Source organism: Oncorhynchus mykiss, chromosome 18 (assembly GCF_013265735.2).
Source record: "Oncorhynchus mykiss isolate Arlee chromosome 18, USDA_OmykA_1.1, whole genome shotgun sequence".
In the NCBI taxonomy this organism is placed as follows: Eukaryota; Metazoa; Chordata; class Actinopteri; order Salmoniformes; family Salmonidae; genus Oncorhynchus; species Oncorhynchus mykiss.
The window spans coordinates 12971546-12990608 of NC_048582.1; the positions used below are offsets into that span (position 1 = coordinate 12971546).

The window sequence follows — 19063 nt, forward strand, 5'->3', positions numbered from 1 at the left end:
CAGACACTGTGCTGTACTTTAGATAGATATGACATTGGCAGTTTCCTATTCATAGGCGCTTGGCAGTGTTTGAGGCACACGAACAGTGCATTCAGAAAGTATTCAGACCCCTTTTCCACATTTTGTTATGTTATAGCCTAATGCTTCAGATTAGGAGTTGACTGTAACTGAATCATCAGACAGTTAAGAGTCCCTACCGGGGGTAGATTTGACTGGGACACAGAGTAGGACAGGGGTGCTCCACTTGCTCCAGAGGCCGTTGTTGCGGGAACGGCATCTCACCCTGACAATGTACTCTCCTACCGGCAGATCCAGCAGCTCCAGACAAGGCTTTCTCAGCAAGCCCTTCACCTGCAGACACACAGGGGGTGATAGTGAGCTGTCAGTAGCAGTTACAGTACACATCCATCATTTAGCAGATGCTCTTATCCAGAGCAATTTACAGTAGTGAGTACATACATTTTCATACATTTTTCATACTGGTCCCCCATGGGAATCAAACCCACAACCCTGGCGTTGCAAGCACCATGCTATACCAAATGAGCTACACGGGATAGAGGTGACAGAAGGTGATGAGTAGTGTGATACTGGTTAAAGTGACAGTTTAAAAATCCGATACTGTTGAAATAATATGGTACTGTTTAAAAAAAGATGTTTCACCGTTCAGCCAGACTAAACCATGAAGCCATAGAGAGCTGCTGCGTTTCTGTTTGTTTCTGTTCTTTCTCTTCTCTCATCTGACAAAGAGGCAGGATCATCGGTCGTAACGTGGGTAACAGACAAACTCCCGGTTTAACTGTGAAATAAGCACATCTTCCTCTTAAAGAATCAATCAAGGACATGACATGCTTCCCACATCACACGCTTAACACCCTCAAATGGTGTTGATAAACACTGCACCTACACCCCTCCCTCTCTCTCTGTCCCCCTCTACCCCTCTCTCTCTCTCTCTTTCCCCCGCTCTCTTTCCCCCCCACCTCTCTCTCTCTCTCTTTCCCCTGCTGTCTTTCCCCCTCTACCTCTCTCTCTCTCTCTCTCTCTCCTTCCCCCGCTCTCTTTCCCCCTCTTCCTCTCTCTCTCCCTCTTTCCCCCGCTGTCTTTCCCCCTCTACCTCTCTCTCTCTCTCTCTCTCTCTCTCTTTCCCCTGCTCTCTTTCCCCCTCTACCTCTCTCTCTCTTTCCCCTGCTCTCTTTCCCCCTCTACTTCTCTCTCTCTCATTCCCCCGCTCTCTTTAGCCCTCTACCTCTCTCTCTCATTCCCCCGCTCTCTTTCCCCCTCTACCTCTCTCTCTCTCTCATTCCCCGCTCTCTTTCCCCCTCTACCTCTCTCTCATTCCACCGCTCTCTCTCTCATTCCACTGCTCTCTTTCCCCCTCTACCTCTCTCTCTTTCCCCCTCTACCTCTCTCTCTCTCTTTCCCCCTCTAGCTCTCTCTCTCTCTTTCCCCCGCTCTCTTTAGCCCTCTACCCCTCTCTCTCTCTTTCCCCCTCTCTCTCTCTTTCCCCCCCTCTCTCTCTTTCTCCATCTCTCTCTTTCTACCTCTCTCTCTCTCTCTTTCTACCTCTCTCTCTCTCTCTCTCTCTCTCTCTTTCTACCTCTCCCCCTCTCTCTCTCTTTCTACCTCTCCCTCTCTCTTTCCCCCTCTCTCTCTCTCTCTCTCTTTCCCCTTCTCTCTCTCTCTCTCTCTCTTTCCCATCTCTCTCTCTCTCTCTCTTTCCCCCTCTCTCTCTCTCTTTCCCCCCCTCTCTCTCTCTTCCCCCCCCCCTCTCTCTCTCTCTTTCCTCCTCTCTCTCTCTTTCCCCCTCTCTCTCCCTCTCTCTCTTTCTCCCTCTCTCTCTTTCCCCCTCTCTCTCTCTCTCTCTTTCCCCATCTCTCTCTCTCTTTCCCCCCCTCTCTCTCTCTCTCTTTCTCCCTCTCTCTCTCTCTTTCTCCCTCTCTCTCTCTCTTTCTCTCTCTCTCTCTTTCCTCCTCTCTCTCTCTTTCCCCCTCTCTCTCTTTCCCCCTCTCTCTCTCTCTTTCCCCCCCTCTCTCTCCCTCTTTCCCTCTCTCTCTCTCTCTCTCTCTCTCTCTCTCTCTCTCTCTCTCTCGTCGGAGTGCATGCTGGGAGTGAGTCGTCAAGCAGGGATGTGGGAAAGAGAGAGGGGGAAAGAGAGAGGGAGAGGTAGAAAGAGAGAGAGGGGGAGAGGTAGAAAGAGAGAGAGAGAGAGAGGTAGAAAGGGAGAGAGAGAGAGAGAGAGAGAGAGGTAGAAAGAGAGAGAGAGAGAGAGAGAGGTAGAAAGAGAGAGAGAGAGAGGTAGAAAGAGAGAGAGGGAGAAAGAGAGAGAGAGAGAGAGAGAGAGGGGGGGAAAAAGAGAGAGAGAGGGGGAAAGAGAGAGAGAGAGAGAGAGGGAGAGAGAGAGAGAGAGAGGGGGAAAGAGAGAGAGAGAGAGGGGGGGGGGGAGAGAGAGAGAGGGAGAGGTAGAAAGAGATGTTCTTTGTCAGGAATGTTATATGCCATTGCTATAGAGCCACTACTAAATAGCATTAGAAGTCGCATTGCAGGGGTGTACTTTTCAGAGGATATTCCTCCTATTCGTCTCTCAGCCTATGCTGATGATGTAGTTGTGTTAGTGAAAAATCAAGCGGAGGTGGATAGCTTGAGTCTAATGGTTGATCGTTTTAGGGGAATATCCTCTGCAAAGGTAAATTGGGAAAAGAGTTGTGCTTTACAGATTGGAGAATGGTCTGGAGGGATAATGGCTTTGCCAGGGGGGCTAGAATGGTGTAAGGGAGGTTTTAAGTATCTTGGAGTGTACCTATGAGATGAGGGGACAATGGAAAAAAATTGGAGTGGGGTGGTTGAAATGGTGGAAGGGAGGATGAGGAGATGGCGTAAGGTTACTATCTCGTATGTCATATACGAGCGCACTATTATAGTTAACAATGTGATTGCCTCTGCACTGTGGCATCGGTTGTCAGTTTTAGAACCACCATCTGGCCTTCTGGCTAAGATACAGGCAATTATTGTGGATTTCTTTTGGGATAAGTATCACTGGGTTCCACAAAGTGTTTTGTATTTGTCAAAAGAGGAGGGGGGACAAGGTCTTGTACATCTTGCTAGTAGGGCTGCTGCTTTCCGGTTTCAGTTTATTCAAAGGTTGCTTTATGGACCGGAAAATGTGGTGTGGAGAGGGGTGGCAGGTCTTGTATTACAGCGGGTTGGAGGATTAGGTTTAAAGAAGGCTTTATTTCTGGTTGATAGTAGCCAGATTTCTAGGGAGGGAGTACCTCCGTTTTATAGAGGCCTTCTCAGAGTGTGGAGCATAATGAAGGTGTCCAGACGAACTTCAGCGGAGTCAGTGCATTGGCTGTATGGGGCAGGACTGGATTGTACAACTGCAGCTGTTTCACATTTCTCCAAGATTCTGGTGAAGGGGAAAATCATAACCTTAAAACAGTTAATGGCCATGGCTGGGCCCGCCTAAATGGATGGAAGACGGGTGGCAGAACATTTGGGGATGAGGTCGGAAAGGATTGTCGGACAAATGCTGGGGAGCTGCAGGAAGGCTCTGTCAGCGGAAGAATGGGGAATGCTTAGTAGCCACAAGAAGAAGGTACAAGATGAAGACGTCTCATTTCCAAGACTAGGGATTACACCAAATATCCCAGAGTCAGAAAGAAAGGCGTTATTGCTGGATTTGAGAGGGTTGGAGGAGGTGGGTTTGGATGAGTTGAATGGGAAGGACTTGTATAGGGGGTGTGTCAAGGTGTTGAATAAAGATACATTGAAAAATAGAAAAGACACTCCATGGAGGGTAAAATTGGGCATTGATGACAAGGTAAAGCCAGCATGGAGAGCACTGTACAAGCCACCGTTACAAAAGGGTACTGGTGATATGCAATGGAGGGTTTTACATGGCATCATTGTAGTTAATGCTTTTGTATCTGTTATTAACTCAGATGTTAGAGATGGATGTCCTTTTTGTAATATAAGAGAAACCATTTTTCACTGCTTTATGGAGTGTGAGAGGATAAAACCTCTATTGGAAATGCTGGAATCTTTGTTTAAAGCTGTAGGGGAGTTTTTCAATAACACTGTTTTTATTTTGGGGTTTCAATATAGTAAACAACAGAAAAGAAAATGTCAAATGTTAAATTTTATTTTGGGACAAGCTAAGATGTCAATTTTTCTGAGTAGGAAACATAAGATAGAAACGGGATATGGTAAGATGTGTTTTTAAAGGATTAGTGAAAGCAAGAATAAAAGTAGATTTTGAGTTCTTTTCAGCTGTAAAAGATCTCCTATTATTTGAGGAGAAGTGGGCCTACGAAGGAGCGCTTTGTTTTGTAGAGGAGGGGAAATTATTTTTTGCTGATGAAATAAGTTGAATGTATATGTTATGTATTTATTTTTGTTTAGGAATTACATTTGTTGTTTCATTTCTGAAAAGGCAGTGTGTCATTATTTATGTTAACAATTGAGAAAAAAAATAAAGGTTTTATAAAAAAATTTTTTTTTAAAAACTCTCTCTCTCTCTCTACCTTCCAGTTGTTGGGCTCGGCGATGCGTCGGTACTGCAGCTCGAAGACCAGGATGATCCAACCGTACTGGATGTGGGAGGGATTGGGGTAAACCCAGGACACCATGGCGGTGCGGCCAGCTTCCTCCTCCGTCTCGTTCAACAGGGTGTAGGTCAAGTTAACCGGAGCCTCTGTCTCCACTGCAGACAGACAGACAGACAAGAAAACTGCATGGTGTGGGCTTGTTATGGTTGTATGCTTCACAGGGAGAGAAGAAGAGCTAGAACGTAAATAGAGAAACAATGAGATAGGAGGATGGTGAAAGGAAAATACCTAGGCTGGCAGTCAGGGGGAGGGGAGAATACACAATGAACAGCAAACAGGATGTGGAGGGACAACAGAGACAATAAGCAACATGCTGAGGTAATGGTACGTGAATGGGGTTATCTTTTATAATGAACATGGAGAAAGGCCAGTTGGAAGGGGTTTCAGAGTAAGAAGGGGAAGCTGGATAGGTTCTGAATGACACATCTCTATTGTTACCGTGAGAAAAAGCCTAGAGCCTGGAGAGGAACCCTTCTATTTTCCTTCACATGCGTTACTATTCTCTGTGTATACGGAAGCACAATGTAGACATGAGTGGTGACTGTTTGCAATGTGCATAGAGTATTGAACATTCACATGCACGTGTACACAAACACACACACACACACACACACAAATCAGGGTGCTCTTTCCATCGACTTTGGGAGTGCACTCACTGATGGAGAAGTAAGAGGGACAGAATGGGTTGAAATGAGGAGGAGCAGACGTCACACAAACAGGGAGAGGAGGCGTGGCCGACGCCAGACACACAGGAAGAGACATCACAAATATCAGACACAACAGTGGGTTAACACAACAGTCATAGGTTGAGCCGAAATAGCACCCTATTCCATATACTATAGTGTACTGAAATAGCACCCTATTCCATATACTATAGTGTACTGAAATAGCACCCAATTCCATATAATATAGTGTACTGAAATAGCACCCTATTCCATATAATATAGTGTACTGAAATAGAACCCTATTCCATATAATATAGTGTACTGAAATAGCACCCAATTCCATATAATATAGTGTACTGAAATAGCACCCTATTCCATATAATATAGTGTACTGAAATAGAACCCTATTCCATATAATATAGTGTACTGAAATAGCACCCTATTCCATATACTATAGTGTACTGAAATAGCACCCTATTCCATATACTATAGTGTACTGAAATAGCACCCAATTCCATATAATATAGTGTACTGAAATAGCACCCTATTCCATATACTATAGTGTACTGAAATAGAACCCTATTCCATATAATATAGTGTACTGAAATAGCACCCTATTCCATATACTATAGTGTACTGAAATAGCACCCAATTCCCCTTAGGTTCTGGTCAAACGTAGCACACTATCTAGGGCAACTTGATTCAGCTACAGGGTGACTTTTGTTGGAGCTAATGGTTGGGGGGCTGGAAAATAATGATAATAATTTGTACACTGCAAATTGACCACAACTAAGCCCCAAAAGAGATCGTATTTGAAAAGAATAGTAATTTCATACCTTGATTACATTGAGACAACATCACATATTTCTATTTCTTTATTTGTGTAAATACTTGGGAGCAGATTTCCTAAATTAAACTCAATTTTAGCTGAATTGCTGCTGATTTGACAGTTTTCTTCTTTTGGGGTGGGGGGGCAAGAGAAATCACTAGCCAGATGGTTTTTGATCTCGGCAGCAGGATGCCGTTCCAGACTGAGTGGAGCCCCCAGGTGGTCCATATCAGGGGTTCCCAAACCGTTCCCCCATTCCAGCATTGGGGAACAGCCTGCCCCACCCCCCCCCCCCCCCCCCCCCCCTCCACATCTATTTCTATGGGCACAAGCTCTGTTCATGACAGAAACTGTTCACACCCTTCTTGTTGGTGGAGAGAATGTTGCAGGTTTCTGTAATTCTACACATTTTGTCATGGGGTGCAAAGAACATTTAGCAGTTTAAAGCTAATTGTATTGCAATTGTATTCATTTTGCCATGTCTAATGTGTATTCATGTTATATCTGAGTGACTAAAAACATACAACAATATCTATGGGCTAAAAAACATATAAATAAACTTGAGCTAACATGGGCTAGTTGAGCTGGACATTTCTGAATAGCTCTCTAAGTTATGTATTGACGAACATGATAAGAGGAACTGATGATGTACTACCCAAATTTGACCCAGTTTGGGAACCACTGGTCTATATCACCCTGTACCTATATCATCCCCATCCAGACAGTGGTCTATATCACCCTGTTCCTATATCAGCCACATCCAGACAGTGGTCTATATCACCCTGTACCTATATCATCCACATCCAGACAGGGGTCTATATCACCCTGTACCTATATCAGCCACATCCAGACAGTGAACTATATCACCCTGTACCTATATCATCCACATCCAGACAGTGAACTATATAACCCTGTACCTATATCATCAGCCACACCCAGACAGTGAACTGTATCTCCCTGTACCTATATCATCAGCCACACCCAGACAGTGAACTATATCACCCTGTACCTATATCATCAGCCACACCCAGACAGTGATTTATATCTCCCTGTACCTATATCATCAGCCACACCCAGACAGTGATTTATATCTCCCTGTACCTATATCAGCCACTTCCAGACAGTGGTCCTTGGAGCTGAACACTCCGTGGGAGGTCCTGGCCATCACGTTCATGCAGTATGTGGTCCAGATGGATGTGTGGCCGCTGTCAAAGTGACAACTGTTGGGGCCGCCCGTTACATAGTCTGGACACTCACGCCTCGGCCCCTTTCTGTAACAAACAACAAAGGAATGATATGGTCAATTCAATTCAACTCAACTAATTTATTTTAATGAAGACGGACTCTTCGGTTACATTGTTACTACACGATGTGATAGAATGAAAATACCTACATTTACTGTGGAAAAAGCCTTGAAATTAAAAATGAATCTTGGAGTATTTCAAGGCGTTTTTTAACGAATGCAGGATTTTATCCTCTACCACCTGTTGATATAAGGTCGAGCTTCGAGACAGGATTGCGTCGAGGCACAGATCTGGGGAAGGGTACCAAAACATTTATGCAGCAATGAAGGTCCCCAAGAACACAGTGGCCTCCATCGTTCTGAAATGGAAGAAGTATGGAACCACAAAGACCTTTTCTAGAGCTGACCGCCCAGCCAAACTGAGCAATCGGGGGAGAAGGGCCTTGGTCTGGGAGGTGACCAAGAACCCAATGGTTACTCTGAATGAGTTCCAGAGTTCCTCTGTGGAGATGGGAGAACCTTCCAGAAGGACAACCATCTCTGCAGCACTCCACCAATCAGGCCTTTATGGTAGAGTGGACAGACGGAAGTCACTCCACAGTAAAAGGCACATGACAGCCTGCTTGGAGTTTGCCAAAAGGCACCTAAAGGACTCTCAGACCATAAGAAACTAGATTCTCTGGTCTGATGAAACCAAGATTGAACTCTTTGGCCTGAATGCCATGCGTCACGTCTGGAGGAAACCTGGCATCACTCCTACGGTGAAGCATGGTGGTGGCAGCATCATGCTGCGGGGATGTTTTTCAGCGGCAGCGACTGGGAGACAAGTCAGGATTGAGGGAAAGATGAACAGAGCAAAGTACAGAGAGATCCTTGACGAAAACCTGCTCCAGAGCACTCAGGACCTCAAACCGGGGCAAAGGTTCACCTTCCAACAAGACAACGACCCTAAGCACAATGCAGGAGTGGCTTTGGGGATAAATCTCTGAATGTCCTTTAGAGGCCCAGCCAGATCCCGGACCTGACCCAGATCTAACATCTCTGGAGAGACCTGAAAGTAGCTGTGTTTTCACTTTGTCAATATGGGGTATTGTGCGTAGATTGAGCAGGATTTTTACAAATGTAATCCATTTTAGAATAAGGCTGTAACTTAATAAAATGTGGATCAAGGGGTCTGAATACAAATGCATTGTACAGTAATAGTACGTACTCTAAGGAGTAGGTGAGGCTGTAGGTGATGTTGTCGTCACTCTCTGAGTTGTTGTCAAGGGGATGCCACCAGCAGGTGAAGACCTCCATGTTGGGCGAGCGGCAGTAGTAGATGTGGGGCCGGGTCGTCACGGCAACAGCACCTGGGGGATAAAACGAGAGGTTAATGACTCTAACAGTCTCTATGGATATCTGCATTCACTGTCGGCTTTTTCTAACAGACTGATATATTTTTCTATGCACTTTTTTAGTGAATTTTTTAAAATTTTTATTTCACCTTTATTTAACCAGGTAGGCCAGTTGAGAACAAGTTCTCATTTGCAACTGCGACCTGGCCAAGATAAAGCGTAGCAATTCAACACATACAACAACACAGAGTTACAGATGGAATAAACAAAACATTCAGTCAATAATACAGTAGAACAAAATAAAACAAAAAGTCTGTATACAGTGAGTGCAAATGAGGTAAGTTAAGGAAATAAATAGGCCATGGTGGCGAAGTAATTACAATATAGCAATTAAACACTGGAATGGTAGATCGGCAGAAGATGAATGTGCAGGTAGAGATACTGGGGTGCAAAGGAGCAAAATAAATAAATAAATAAATACCAGTATGGGGATGAGGTAGGTAGAAAGATGGGCTGTTTACAGATAGGCTAAGTACAGGTGCAGTGATCTGTAAACTGCTCTGACAGCTGGTGCTTAAAGCTAGTGAGGGAGATGTGAGTCTCCAGTTTCAGAGATTTTGCAATTCGTTCCAGTCATGGGCAGCAGAGAACTGGAAGGAAAGATGACCAAAGGAGGAATTGGCTTTGGGGGTGACCAGTGAGATATACCTGCTGGAGCGCGTGCTACGAGTGGGTGCTGCTATGGTGACCAGTGAGCTGAGATAAGGCGGGGCTTTACCTAGCAGAGACTTGTAGATAACCTGTAGCCAGTGGGTTTGGCGACGAGTATGAAGCGAGGGCCAACCAACGAGAGAGTACAGGTCGCAATGGTTGGTAGTGTATGGGGCTTTGGTGACAAAACGGATGGCACTGTGATAGACTGCATCCAGTTTGTTGAGTAGAGTGTTGGAGGCTATTTTATAGATGACATCACCGAAGTCGAGGATCGGTAGGATGGTCAGTTTTACGAGAGTATGTTTGGCAGCATGAGTGAAGGATGCTTTGTTGCGATATAGGAAGCCGATTCTAGATTTAATTTGGATTGGAGATGCTTAATGTTGGTCTGGAAGGAGAGTTTACAGTCTAACCAGACACTCAGGTATTTGTAGTTGTCCACGTATTCTAAGTCAGAGCCGTCCAGAGTAGTGATGCTGGACGGGCGAGCAGGTGCGGGCAGCGATCGATTGAAAAGCATGCATTTAGTTTTACTTGCGTTTAAGAGCAGTTGGAGGCCACGGAAGGAGAGTTGTATGGCATTGAAGCTCGTCTGGAGGTTAGTTAACACAGTGTCCAAGGAGGGGCCAGAAGTATACAGAATGGTGTCGTCTGCGTAGAGGTAGATCAGAGAATCACCAGCAGCAAGAGCAACATCATTGATGTATACAGAAAAGAGAGTCGGCCCGAGAATTGAACCCTATGGCACACCCATAGAGACTGTCAGAGGTCCAGACAACAGGCCCTCCGATTTGACACACTGAACTCTATCAGAGAAGTAGTTGGTAAACCAGGCGAGGCTATCATTTGAGAAACCAAGTCTGTCGAGTCTGCCAATAAGAATGTTGTGATTGACAGAGTCGAAAGCCTTGGCCAGGTCGATGAATACGGCTGCACAGTAATGTCTCTTATCGATGGCGGTTATGATGTCGTTCAGAACCTTGAGCTTGGCTGAGGTGCATCAATGACCAGCTCTGAAACCAGATTGCATAGCGGAGAAGGTATGCTGGGATTCGAAATGGTCAGTTATCTGTTTGTTAACTTGGCTTTCGAAGACCTTAGAAAGACAGGGTAGGATAGATATAGGTCTGTAGCAGTTTGGGTCTAGAGTGTCACCCCCTTTGAAGAGGGGGATGACCGCGGCAGCTTTCCAATCTTTGGGAATCTCAGACGATACGAAAGAGAGGTTGAATAGGCTAGTAATAGGGGTTGCAACAATTTCGGCAGATCATTTTAGAAAGAGAGCGTCCAGATTGTCTAGCCCGGCTGATTTGTAGGGGTCCAGATTTTGCAGCTCTTTCAGAACATCGGCTATCTGGATTTGGGTAAAGGAGAAATGGTGGTGGCTTTGGCGGGGTGCTGTGGAGGGTGCCGGGCAGTTGACCTGGGTAGGGTTAGCCATGTGGAAAGCATGGCCAGCCGTAGAGAAATGCTTATTGAAATTCTCAATTATAGTGGATTTATCGGTGGTGACAGCCTAGCCTCAGAGCAGTGGGCAGCTGGGAGGAGGTGCTCTTATTCTCCATGGACTTTACAGTGTCCCAGAACGTTTTTGAGTTAGTACTACAGGATCCATATTTCTGTTTGAAAAAGCTTGCCTTAACTTTTCTAACTGCCTGTGTATATTTGTTCCTAACTTCCCTGAAAAGTTGCATATCACGGGGGCTATTCGATGCAAATGCAGAACGCCACAGGATGTTTTTGTGCTGGTCAAGGGCAGACAGGTCTGGCGTGAACCAAGGACTACATCTATTCCTAGTTCTAAAATTTTTGAGAGGGGCATGCTTATTTAAAATGGTGGGGAAGGCACTTTTAAAGAATAGCCAGGCATCATCTACTGATGGGATGAGGTCAATGTCATTCCAGGATACACCGGCCAGGTCGATTAGAAAGGCCTGCTCGCAGAAGTGTTTCAGGGAGCGTTTGACGGTGATGAGGGGTGGTCGTTTGGTCGCAGACCCATTACGGATGCAGGCAATGAGGCAGTGATCGCTGAGATCTTGATTGAAAACAGCAGAGGTGTTTTTGGAGGGCGAATTAGTTAGGATGACATCTATGAGGGTGCCCGTGTTTACTGATTTGGGGTTGTACCTGGTAGGTTCATTGATAATTTGTGTGAGATTGAGGGCATCAAGCTTAGTTTGAATACACGGCTCAACAATTTATAAACATGAAGAAATACATGCCAAAATCATTCAGCTATCAAAATAATCCATATTATAAAACATCAGCCTCTTAACATTTCACCGGGCCTCTCAGGTGCCCTGGTTGTCAGGGAAACTCAAATCCAGGTTCATGACATTTGGGTGAACGCTAAAAACGGTTAAACCGTTAACCAGTATAGAAGCTCACAAAGGGTGAGGTGAGTTTGTCTGGATGGCGATGCGGGAACAACCCCATGTGATACAAACTAAGGAAGTTTGAACACAAGTGTTTTGTGAAGTTATTTTCTTCTTATGTCATTGAACTCGAAACAGAGATCTCATATGTTTGAAAACAAACAAAAGCATAGCACACACACTGAAGGGGGGGTCTAGTTGCACCAAAAACAAGTTGAAGCTAATATACAGGTTGGTCTTACGACTCTTGTTGAGAGCAGCAGCTGGTAGGAAACTGAACTGAACCCCAAATCAAACAGCAGGACCTCGTGAGAAGGATTACATCTCCAACAGTGACACTCAGGCTGACTGGAACAAACAGTTACTGTTTAAATCCATTTATTTCCCTGAAGAAGAACATTATGTAACTTACAGTGACGTGGACACTTATGATTTAAACATTGTATAGACAGTACCTTTTGCTTTAATGATTAACCCATGTTATGTTATGAGGCTATTACACCATGACAAGTTTTATAAGGCTAATAAACATGACCGTCTTGAATAAGGCTGTTCAATTGACAGTTAATGTTCTATGTATTTCCCATGTCAGGAAATACAGTATTTCTGAGGCAGTATGGTAGTGACAGACTGACTGTCACACACACGCACGCACGTAAATACACACACACACACACACACACACACACACACACACACACACACACACACACACACACACACACACACACACACACACACACATACACACACACACACACAAACACAGGTCACTAGAGAGAACAGGCCTTGACCTACCCATTGTCTAATGACTGACTGAGATTACTGGTCCACTGAGAAGTATTACTACATACTGTACTTCTTAATGGACCAGTAATCTCAGTCAGTCAGCAAATTAAACAAAAGCAAAGAACCTTGTCAATGGATTTTTTCTGAATCACAAATCCTACCAGGAAAACAGGACCACTCTGGAAACTGGCCTTATAGACTACATGTGACAGGCATATACAGTGCCTTGCGAAAGTATTCGGCCCCCTTGAACTTTGCGACCTTTTGCCACATTTCAGGCTTCAAACATAAAGATATAAAACTGTATTTTTTTGTGAAGAATCAACAACAAGTGGGACACAATCATGAAGTGGAACGACATTTATTGGATATCTCAAAAATTTTTAACAAATCAAAAACTGAAAAATTGGGCGTGCAAAATTATTCAGCCCCCTTAAGTTAATACTTTGTAGCGCCACCTTTTGCTGCGATTTCAGCTGTAAGTCGCTTGGGGTATGTCTCTATCAGTTTTGCACATCGAGAGACTGACATTTTTTCCCATTCCTCCTTGCAAAACAACTCGAGCTTAGTGAGGTTGGATGGAGAGCATTTGTGAACAGCAGTTTTCAGTTCTTTCCACAGATTCTCGATTGGATTCAGGTCTGGACTTTGACTTGGCCATTCTAACACCTGGATATGTTTATTTTTGAACCATTCCATTGTAGATTTTGCTTTATGTTTTGGATCATTGTCTTGTTGGAAGACAAATCTCCGTCCCAGTCTCAGGTCTTTTGCAGACTCCATCAGGTTTTCTTCCAGAATGGTCCTGTATTTGGCTCCATCCATCTTCCCATCAATCTTAACCATCTTCCCTGTCCCTGCTGAAGAAAAGCAGGCCCAAACCATGATGCTGCCACCACCATGGTTGACAGTGGGGATGGTGTGTTCAGGGTGATGAGCTGTGTTGCTTTTACGCCAAACATAACGTTTTGCATTGTTGGCAAAAAGTTAACTTTTGGTTTCATCTGACCAGAGCACCTTCTTCCACATGTTTGGTGTGTCTCCCAGGTGGCTTGTGGCAAACTTTAAACGACACTTTTTATGGATATCTTTAAGAAATGGCTTTCTTCTTGCCACTCTTCCATAAAGGCCAGATTTGTGCAATATACTGATTGTTGTCCTATGGACAGAGTCTCCCACCTCAGCTGTAGATCTCTGCAGTTCATCCAGAGTGATCATGGGCCTCTTGGCTGCATCTCTGATCAGTCTTCTCCTTGTATGAGCTGAAAGTTTAGAGGGACGGCCAGGTCTTGGTAGATTTGCAGTGGTCTGATACTCCTTCCAATTCAATATTATCGCTTGCACAGTGCTCCTTGGGATGTTTAAAGCTTGGGAAATCTTTTTGTATCCAAATCCGGCTTTAAACTTCTTCACAACAGTATCTCGGACCTGCCTGGTGTGTTCCTTGTTCTTCATGATGCTCTCTGCGCTTTTAACGGACCTCTGAGACTATCACAGTGCAGGTGCATTTATACGGAGACTTGATTACACACAGGTGGATTGTATTTATCATCATTAGTCATTTAGGTCAACATTGGATCATTCAGAGATCCTCACTGAACTTCTGGAGAGAGTTTGCTGCACTGAAAGTAAAGGGGCTGAATAATTTTGCACGCCCAATTTTTCAGTTTTTGATTTGTTAAAAAAGTTTGAAATATCCAATAAATGTCGTTCCACTTCATGATTGTGTCCCACTTGTTGTTGATTCTTCACAAAAAAATACAGTTTTATATCTTTATGTTTGAAGCCTGAAATGTGGCAAAAGGTCGCAAAGTTCAAGGGGGCCGAATACTTTCGCAAGGCACTGTATAACAGTACATACACTGTGCTGTACTTTAGATAGATATGACATTGGCAGTTTCCTATTCATAGGCGCTTCGCAGTGTTTGAGGCACACGAACAGTGCATTCAGAAAGTATTCAGACCCCTTCCCCTTTTTCCACATTTTGTTATGTTATAGCCTTATTCTAAAATAATTAAATAAATATAAATCTTCACAATACCCCACAACAGAAACCGAAAAACAGCTTTTTAGATTTTTTTTCTAATTTATAAAAAATTAAAAACTGAAATATCTTACTTACTTATCTTCTAAGTATGAATTTGAGGCATATAATGAGTTATTCATGACAACAACGAACAAGATGAAAACAGGGTCTATATACCAAGTCAACATACTGTACATACTGGTATGTCAACCAGTGGGTCAATATACCAAGTCAACATACATACTGGTGTGTCAACCAGAGGGTCAATATACTGGTGGGAGGAGCGATAGGAGGACGGTCTCATTGATGACGTGGATGTCAGGTTGGATTAAATGTGGAAGACACATTTCAGTTAAATGCATTCAGTTGTACAACTGACTATGTATCCCTCTTTCCAGTTCCTTTCATTGTAATGGCTGCAATGGAATACATGGAACTTTGACTCTATTACAATGAGCCCATCCTCCTATAGCTCCTCCCACCATCCTCCTAGGATGTCAAAATACAGTAGAGCTATATGCCAGTGTTTGTGGGTAGGGTCTCATTGTCTGAGCGAGATTAGCTGTCTGTAGGTGACGTGTGTGTGCATGTGGGTGTGTGCAATATCTTACTAAACGTATTACTAAACGTATTAGACTATGAACGACCAGCTGAGAGCTCCACTACATATTAGACTATGAACAACCAGCTGAGAGCTCCACTACATATTAGACTTTGAACAACCAGCTGAGAACTTACCTCCTCTATATATTAGACTATGAACGACCAGCTGAGAGCTTACCTCCGCTACATATTAAACTATGAACGACCAGCTGAGAGCTTACCTCCTCTACATTTAGACTATGAACAACCAGCTGAGAGCTTACCTCCGCTATGTATTAGACTATGAACAACCAGCTGAGAGCTTACCTCCGCTACGTATTAGACTATGAACAACCAGCTGAGAGCTGACCTCCTCTATATATTAAACTATGAACAACCAGCTGAGAGCTTACCTCCGCTATGTATTAGACTATGAACAACCAGCTGAGAGCTTACCTCCGCTATGTATTAGACTATGAACGACCAGCTGAGAGCTTACCTCCTCTATATATTAAACTATGAACAACCAGCTGAGAGCTTACCTCCTCTATATATTAAACTATGAACAACCAGCTGAGAGCTGACCTCCTCTATATATTAAACTATGAACAACCAGCTGAGAGCTTACCTCCGCTATGTATTAGACTATGAACAACCAGCTGAGAGCTTACCTCCGCTATGTATTAGACTATGAACAACCAGCTGAGAGCTTACCTCCGCTACGTATTAGACTATGAACAACCAGCTGAGAGCTGACCTCCTCTATATATTAAACTATGAACAACCAGCTGAGAGCTGACCTCCGCTACATATTAGACTATGAACAACCAGCTGAGAGCTGACCTCCTCTATATATTAAACTATGAACAACCAGCTGAGAGCTTACCTCCGCTATGTATTAGACTATGAACAACCAGCTGAGAGCTGACCTCCGCTACATATTAGACTATGAACAACCAGCTGAGAGCTGACCTCCTCTATATATTAAACTATGAACAACCAGCTGAGAGCTGACCTCCGCTACATATTAAACTATGAACAACCAGCTGAGAGCTTACCTCCGCTATGTATTAGACTATGAACAACCAGCTGAGAGCTGACCTCCGCTACATATTAGACTATGAACAACCAGCTGAGAGCTGACCTCCTCTATATATTAAACTATGAACAACCAGCTGAGAGCTGACCTCCGCTACATATTAGACTATGAACAACCAGCTGAGAGCTGACCTCCTCTATATATTAAACTATGAACAACCAGCTGAGAGCTGACCTCCGCTACATATTAGACTATGAACAACCAGCTGAGAGCTTACCTCCGCTATGTATTAGACTATGAACGACTAGCTTACTACAGTAAGCGACTAGCTTACCACTGTATTAGTGCTATGACTGTGGTCATAGAGGGGCTGTGCTGTGAGAGCTTACCTCCACTGCATTAGCACTATTAGGTGCAGTAGTCATAACACTAGTTAGAGATGGTCAGTGCTTAATTGAGTAGGATACAGAATACCTTAGACAAATTAGATGGGTCCAGTCAGAGTAAGGTCCCTGTTCATGTGACCTGTTCACCAGATAAGCATCACTGACTTCAGTAGTAGTGTTGCAACATAGGCAACCCATCATAATACTTACTGTAACTACAATATATACAGCAGGCAACCCATCATAATACTTACTGTAACTACAATATATACTGTAGGCAACCCATCATAATACTTACTGTAACTACAACATATACTGTAGGCAACCCATCATAATACTTACTGTAACTACAATATATACAGCAGGCAACCCATCATAATACTTACTGTAACTACAACATATACAGTAGGCAACCCATCATAATACTTACTGTAACTACAATATATACAGCAGGCAACCCATCATAATACTTACTGTAACTACAATATATACAGCAGGCAACCCATCATAATACTTACTGTAACTACAATATATACAGCAGGCAACCCATCATAATACTTACTGTAACTACAATATATACAGCAGGCAACCCATCATAATACTTACTGTAACTACAATATATACAGCAGGCAACCCATCATAATACTTACTGTAACTACAATATATACAGCAGGCAACCCATCATAATACTTACTGTAACTACAATATATACAGCAGGCAACCCATCATGATACTTACTGTAACTACAATATATACAGCAGGCAACCCATCATAATACTTACTGTAACTACAATATATACAGCAGGCAACCCATCATAATACTTACTGTAACTACAATATATACAGTAGGCAACCCATCATGATACTTACTGTAACTACAATATATACAGCAGGCAACCCATCATAATACTTACTGTAACTACAATATATACAGCAGGCAACCCATCATAATACTTACTGTAACTACAATATATACAGTAGGCAACCCATCATAATACTTACTGTAACTACAATATATACAGTAGGCAACCCATCATAATACTTACTGTAACTACAACATATACTGTAGGCAACCAATCATAATACTTACTGTAACTACAATATATACAGCAGGCAACCCATCATAATACTTACTGTAACTACAATATATACAGCAGGCAACCCATCATAATACTTACTGTAACTACAATATATACAGCAGGCAACCCATCATAATACTTACTGTAACTACAACATATACAGCAGGCAACCCATCAACATACTTACTGTAACTACAATATATACAGCAGGCAACCCATCATAATACTTACTGTAACTACAATATATACAGTAGGCAACCCATCATGATACTTACTGTAACTACAATATATACAGCAGGCAACCCATCATAATACTTACTGTAACTACAATATATACAGTAGGCAACCCATCATGATACTTACTGTAACTACAATATATACAGCAGGCAACCCATCATAATACTTACTGTAACTACAATATATACAGCAGGCAACCCATCATGATACTTACTGTAACTACAATATATACAGCAGGCAACCCATCATGATACTTACTGTAACTACAATATATACAGCAGGCAACCCATCATAATACTTACTGTAACTACACCATATACTGTAGGCAACCAATCATGATACTTACTGTAACTACACCATATACTGTAGGCAACCAATCATGATACTTACTGTAACTACACCATATACAGCAGGCAACCCATCATAATACTTACTGTAACGACACCATATACTGTAGGCAACCCATCATAATACTTACTGTAACTACAACATATACAGTAGGCAACCCATCATAATACCTACTGTAACTACAACATATACCGTAGGCAACCCATCATAATATTTACTGTAACTACAACATATACAGTAGGCAACCCATCATGATACTTACTGTAACTACACCATATACTGTAGGTAACCCATCATGGTACTTACTGTAACTACACCATATACTGTAGGCAACCCATCATAATACTTACTGTAACTACACCATATACAGTAGGCAACCCATCATGATACTTACTGTAACTACACCATATACCGTAGGCAACCCATCATAATACTTACTGTAACTACAACATATAGTAGGCAACCCATCATGATACTTACTGTAACTACAACATATACAGTGGGGCAAAAAAGTATTTAGTCAGCCACCAATTGTGCAAGTTCTCCCACTTAAAAAGATGAAAGAGGCCTGTAATTTTCATCATAGGTACACTTCAACTATGACAGACAAATAAAATAGGTATTTGGTCAATAGCCTTTGTTGGCAATGACAGAGGTCAAACGTTTTCTGTAAGTCTTCACAAGGTTTTCACACGCTTTTGCTGGTATATTGGCCCATTCCTCCATGCAGATATCCTCTAGAGCAGTGATGTTTTGGGGCTGTTGCTGGACAACACAGACTTTCAACTCCCTCCAAAGATTTTCTA

At 43.1% G+C, this 19063-nt stretch overlaps 1 protein-coding gene across 3 annotated transcripts in view; it reads right to left on the minus strand.

Moving 5' to 3' along the window:
• Positions 1 to 19063, minus strand: part of LOC110513917 — a 97660-nt gene that overhangs the window by 37884 nt on the left and 40713 nt on the right. For all 3 annotated transcript variants that reach the window (XM_036951305.1, XM_036951304.1, XM_036951303.1), the window contains exons 3-6: positions 8552 to 8693; positions 7200 to 7369; positions 4521 to 4699; positions 198 to 351 (exon numbers count right to left, since the gene is read on the minus strand). In XM_036951305.1, coding sequence (XP_036807200.1) covers positions 198 to 351; positions 4521 to 4699; positions 7200 to 7369; positions 8552 to 8693 — 645 coding nt within the window. The remainder of the gene's footprint in view (positions 1 to 197; positions 352 to 4520; positions 4700 to 7199; positions 7370 to 8551; positions 8694 to 19063) is intronic.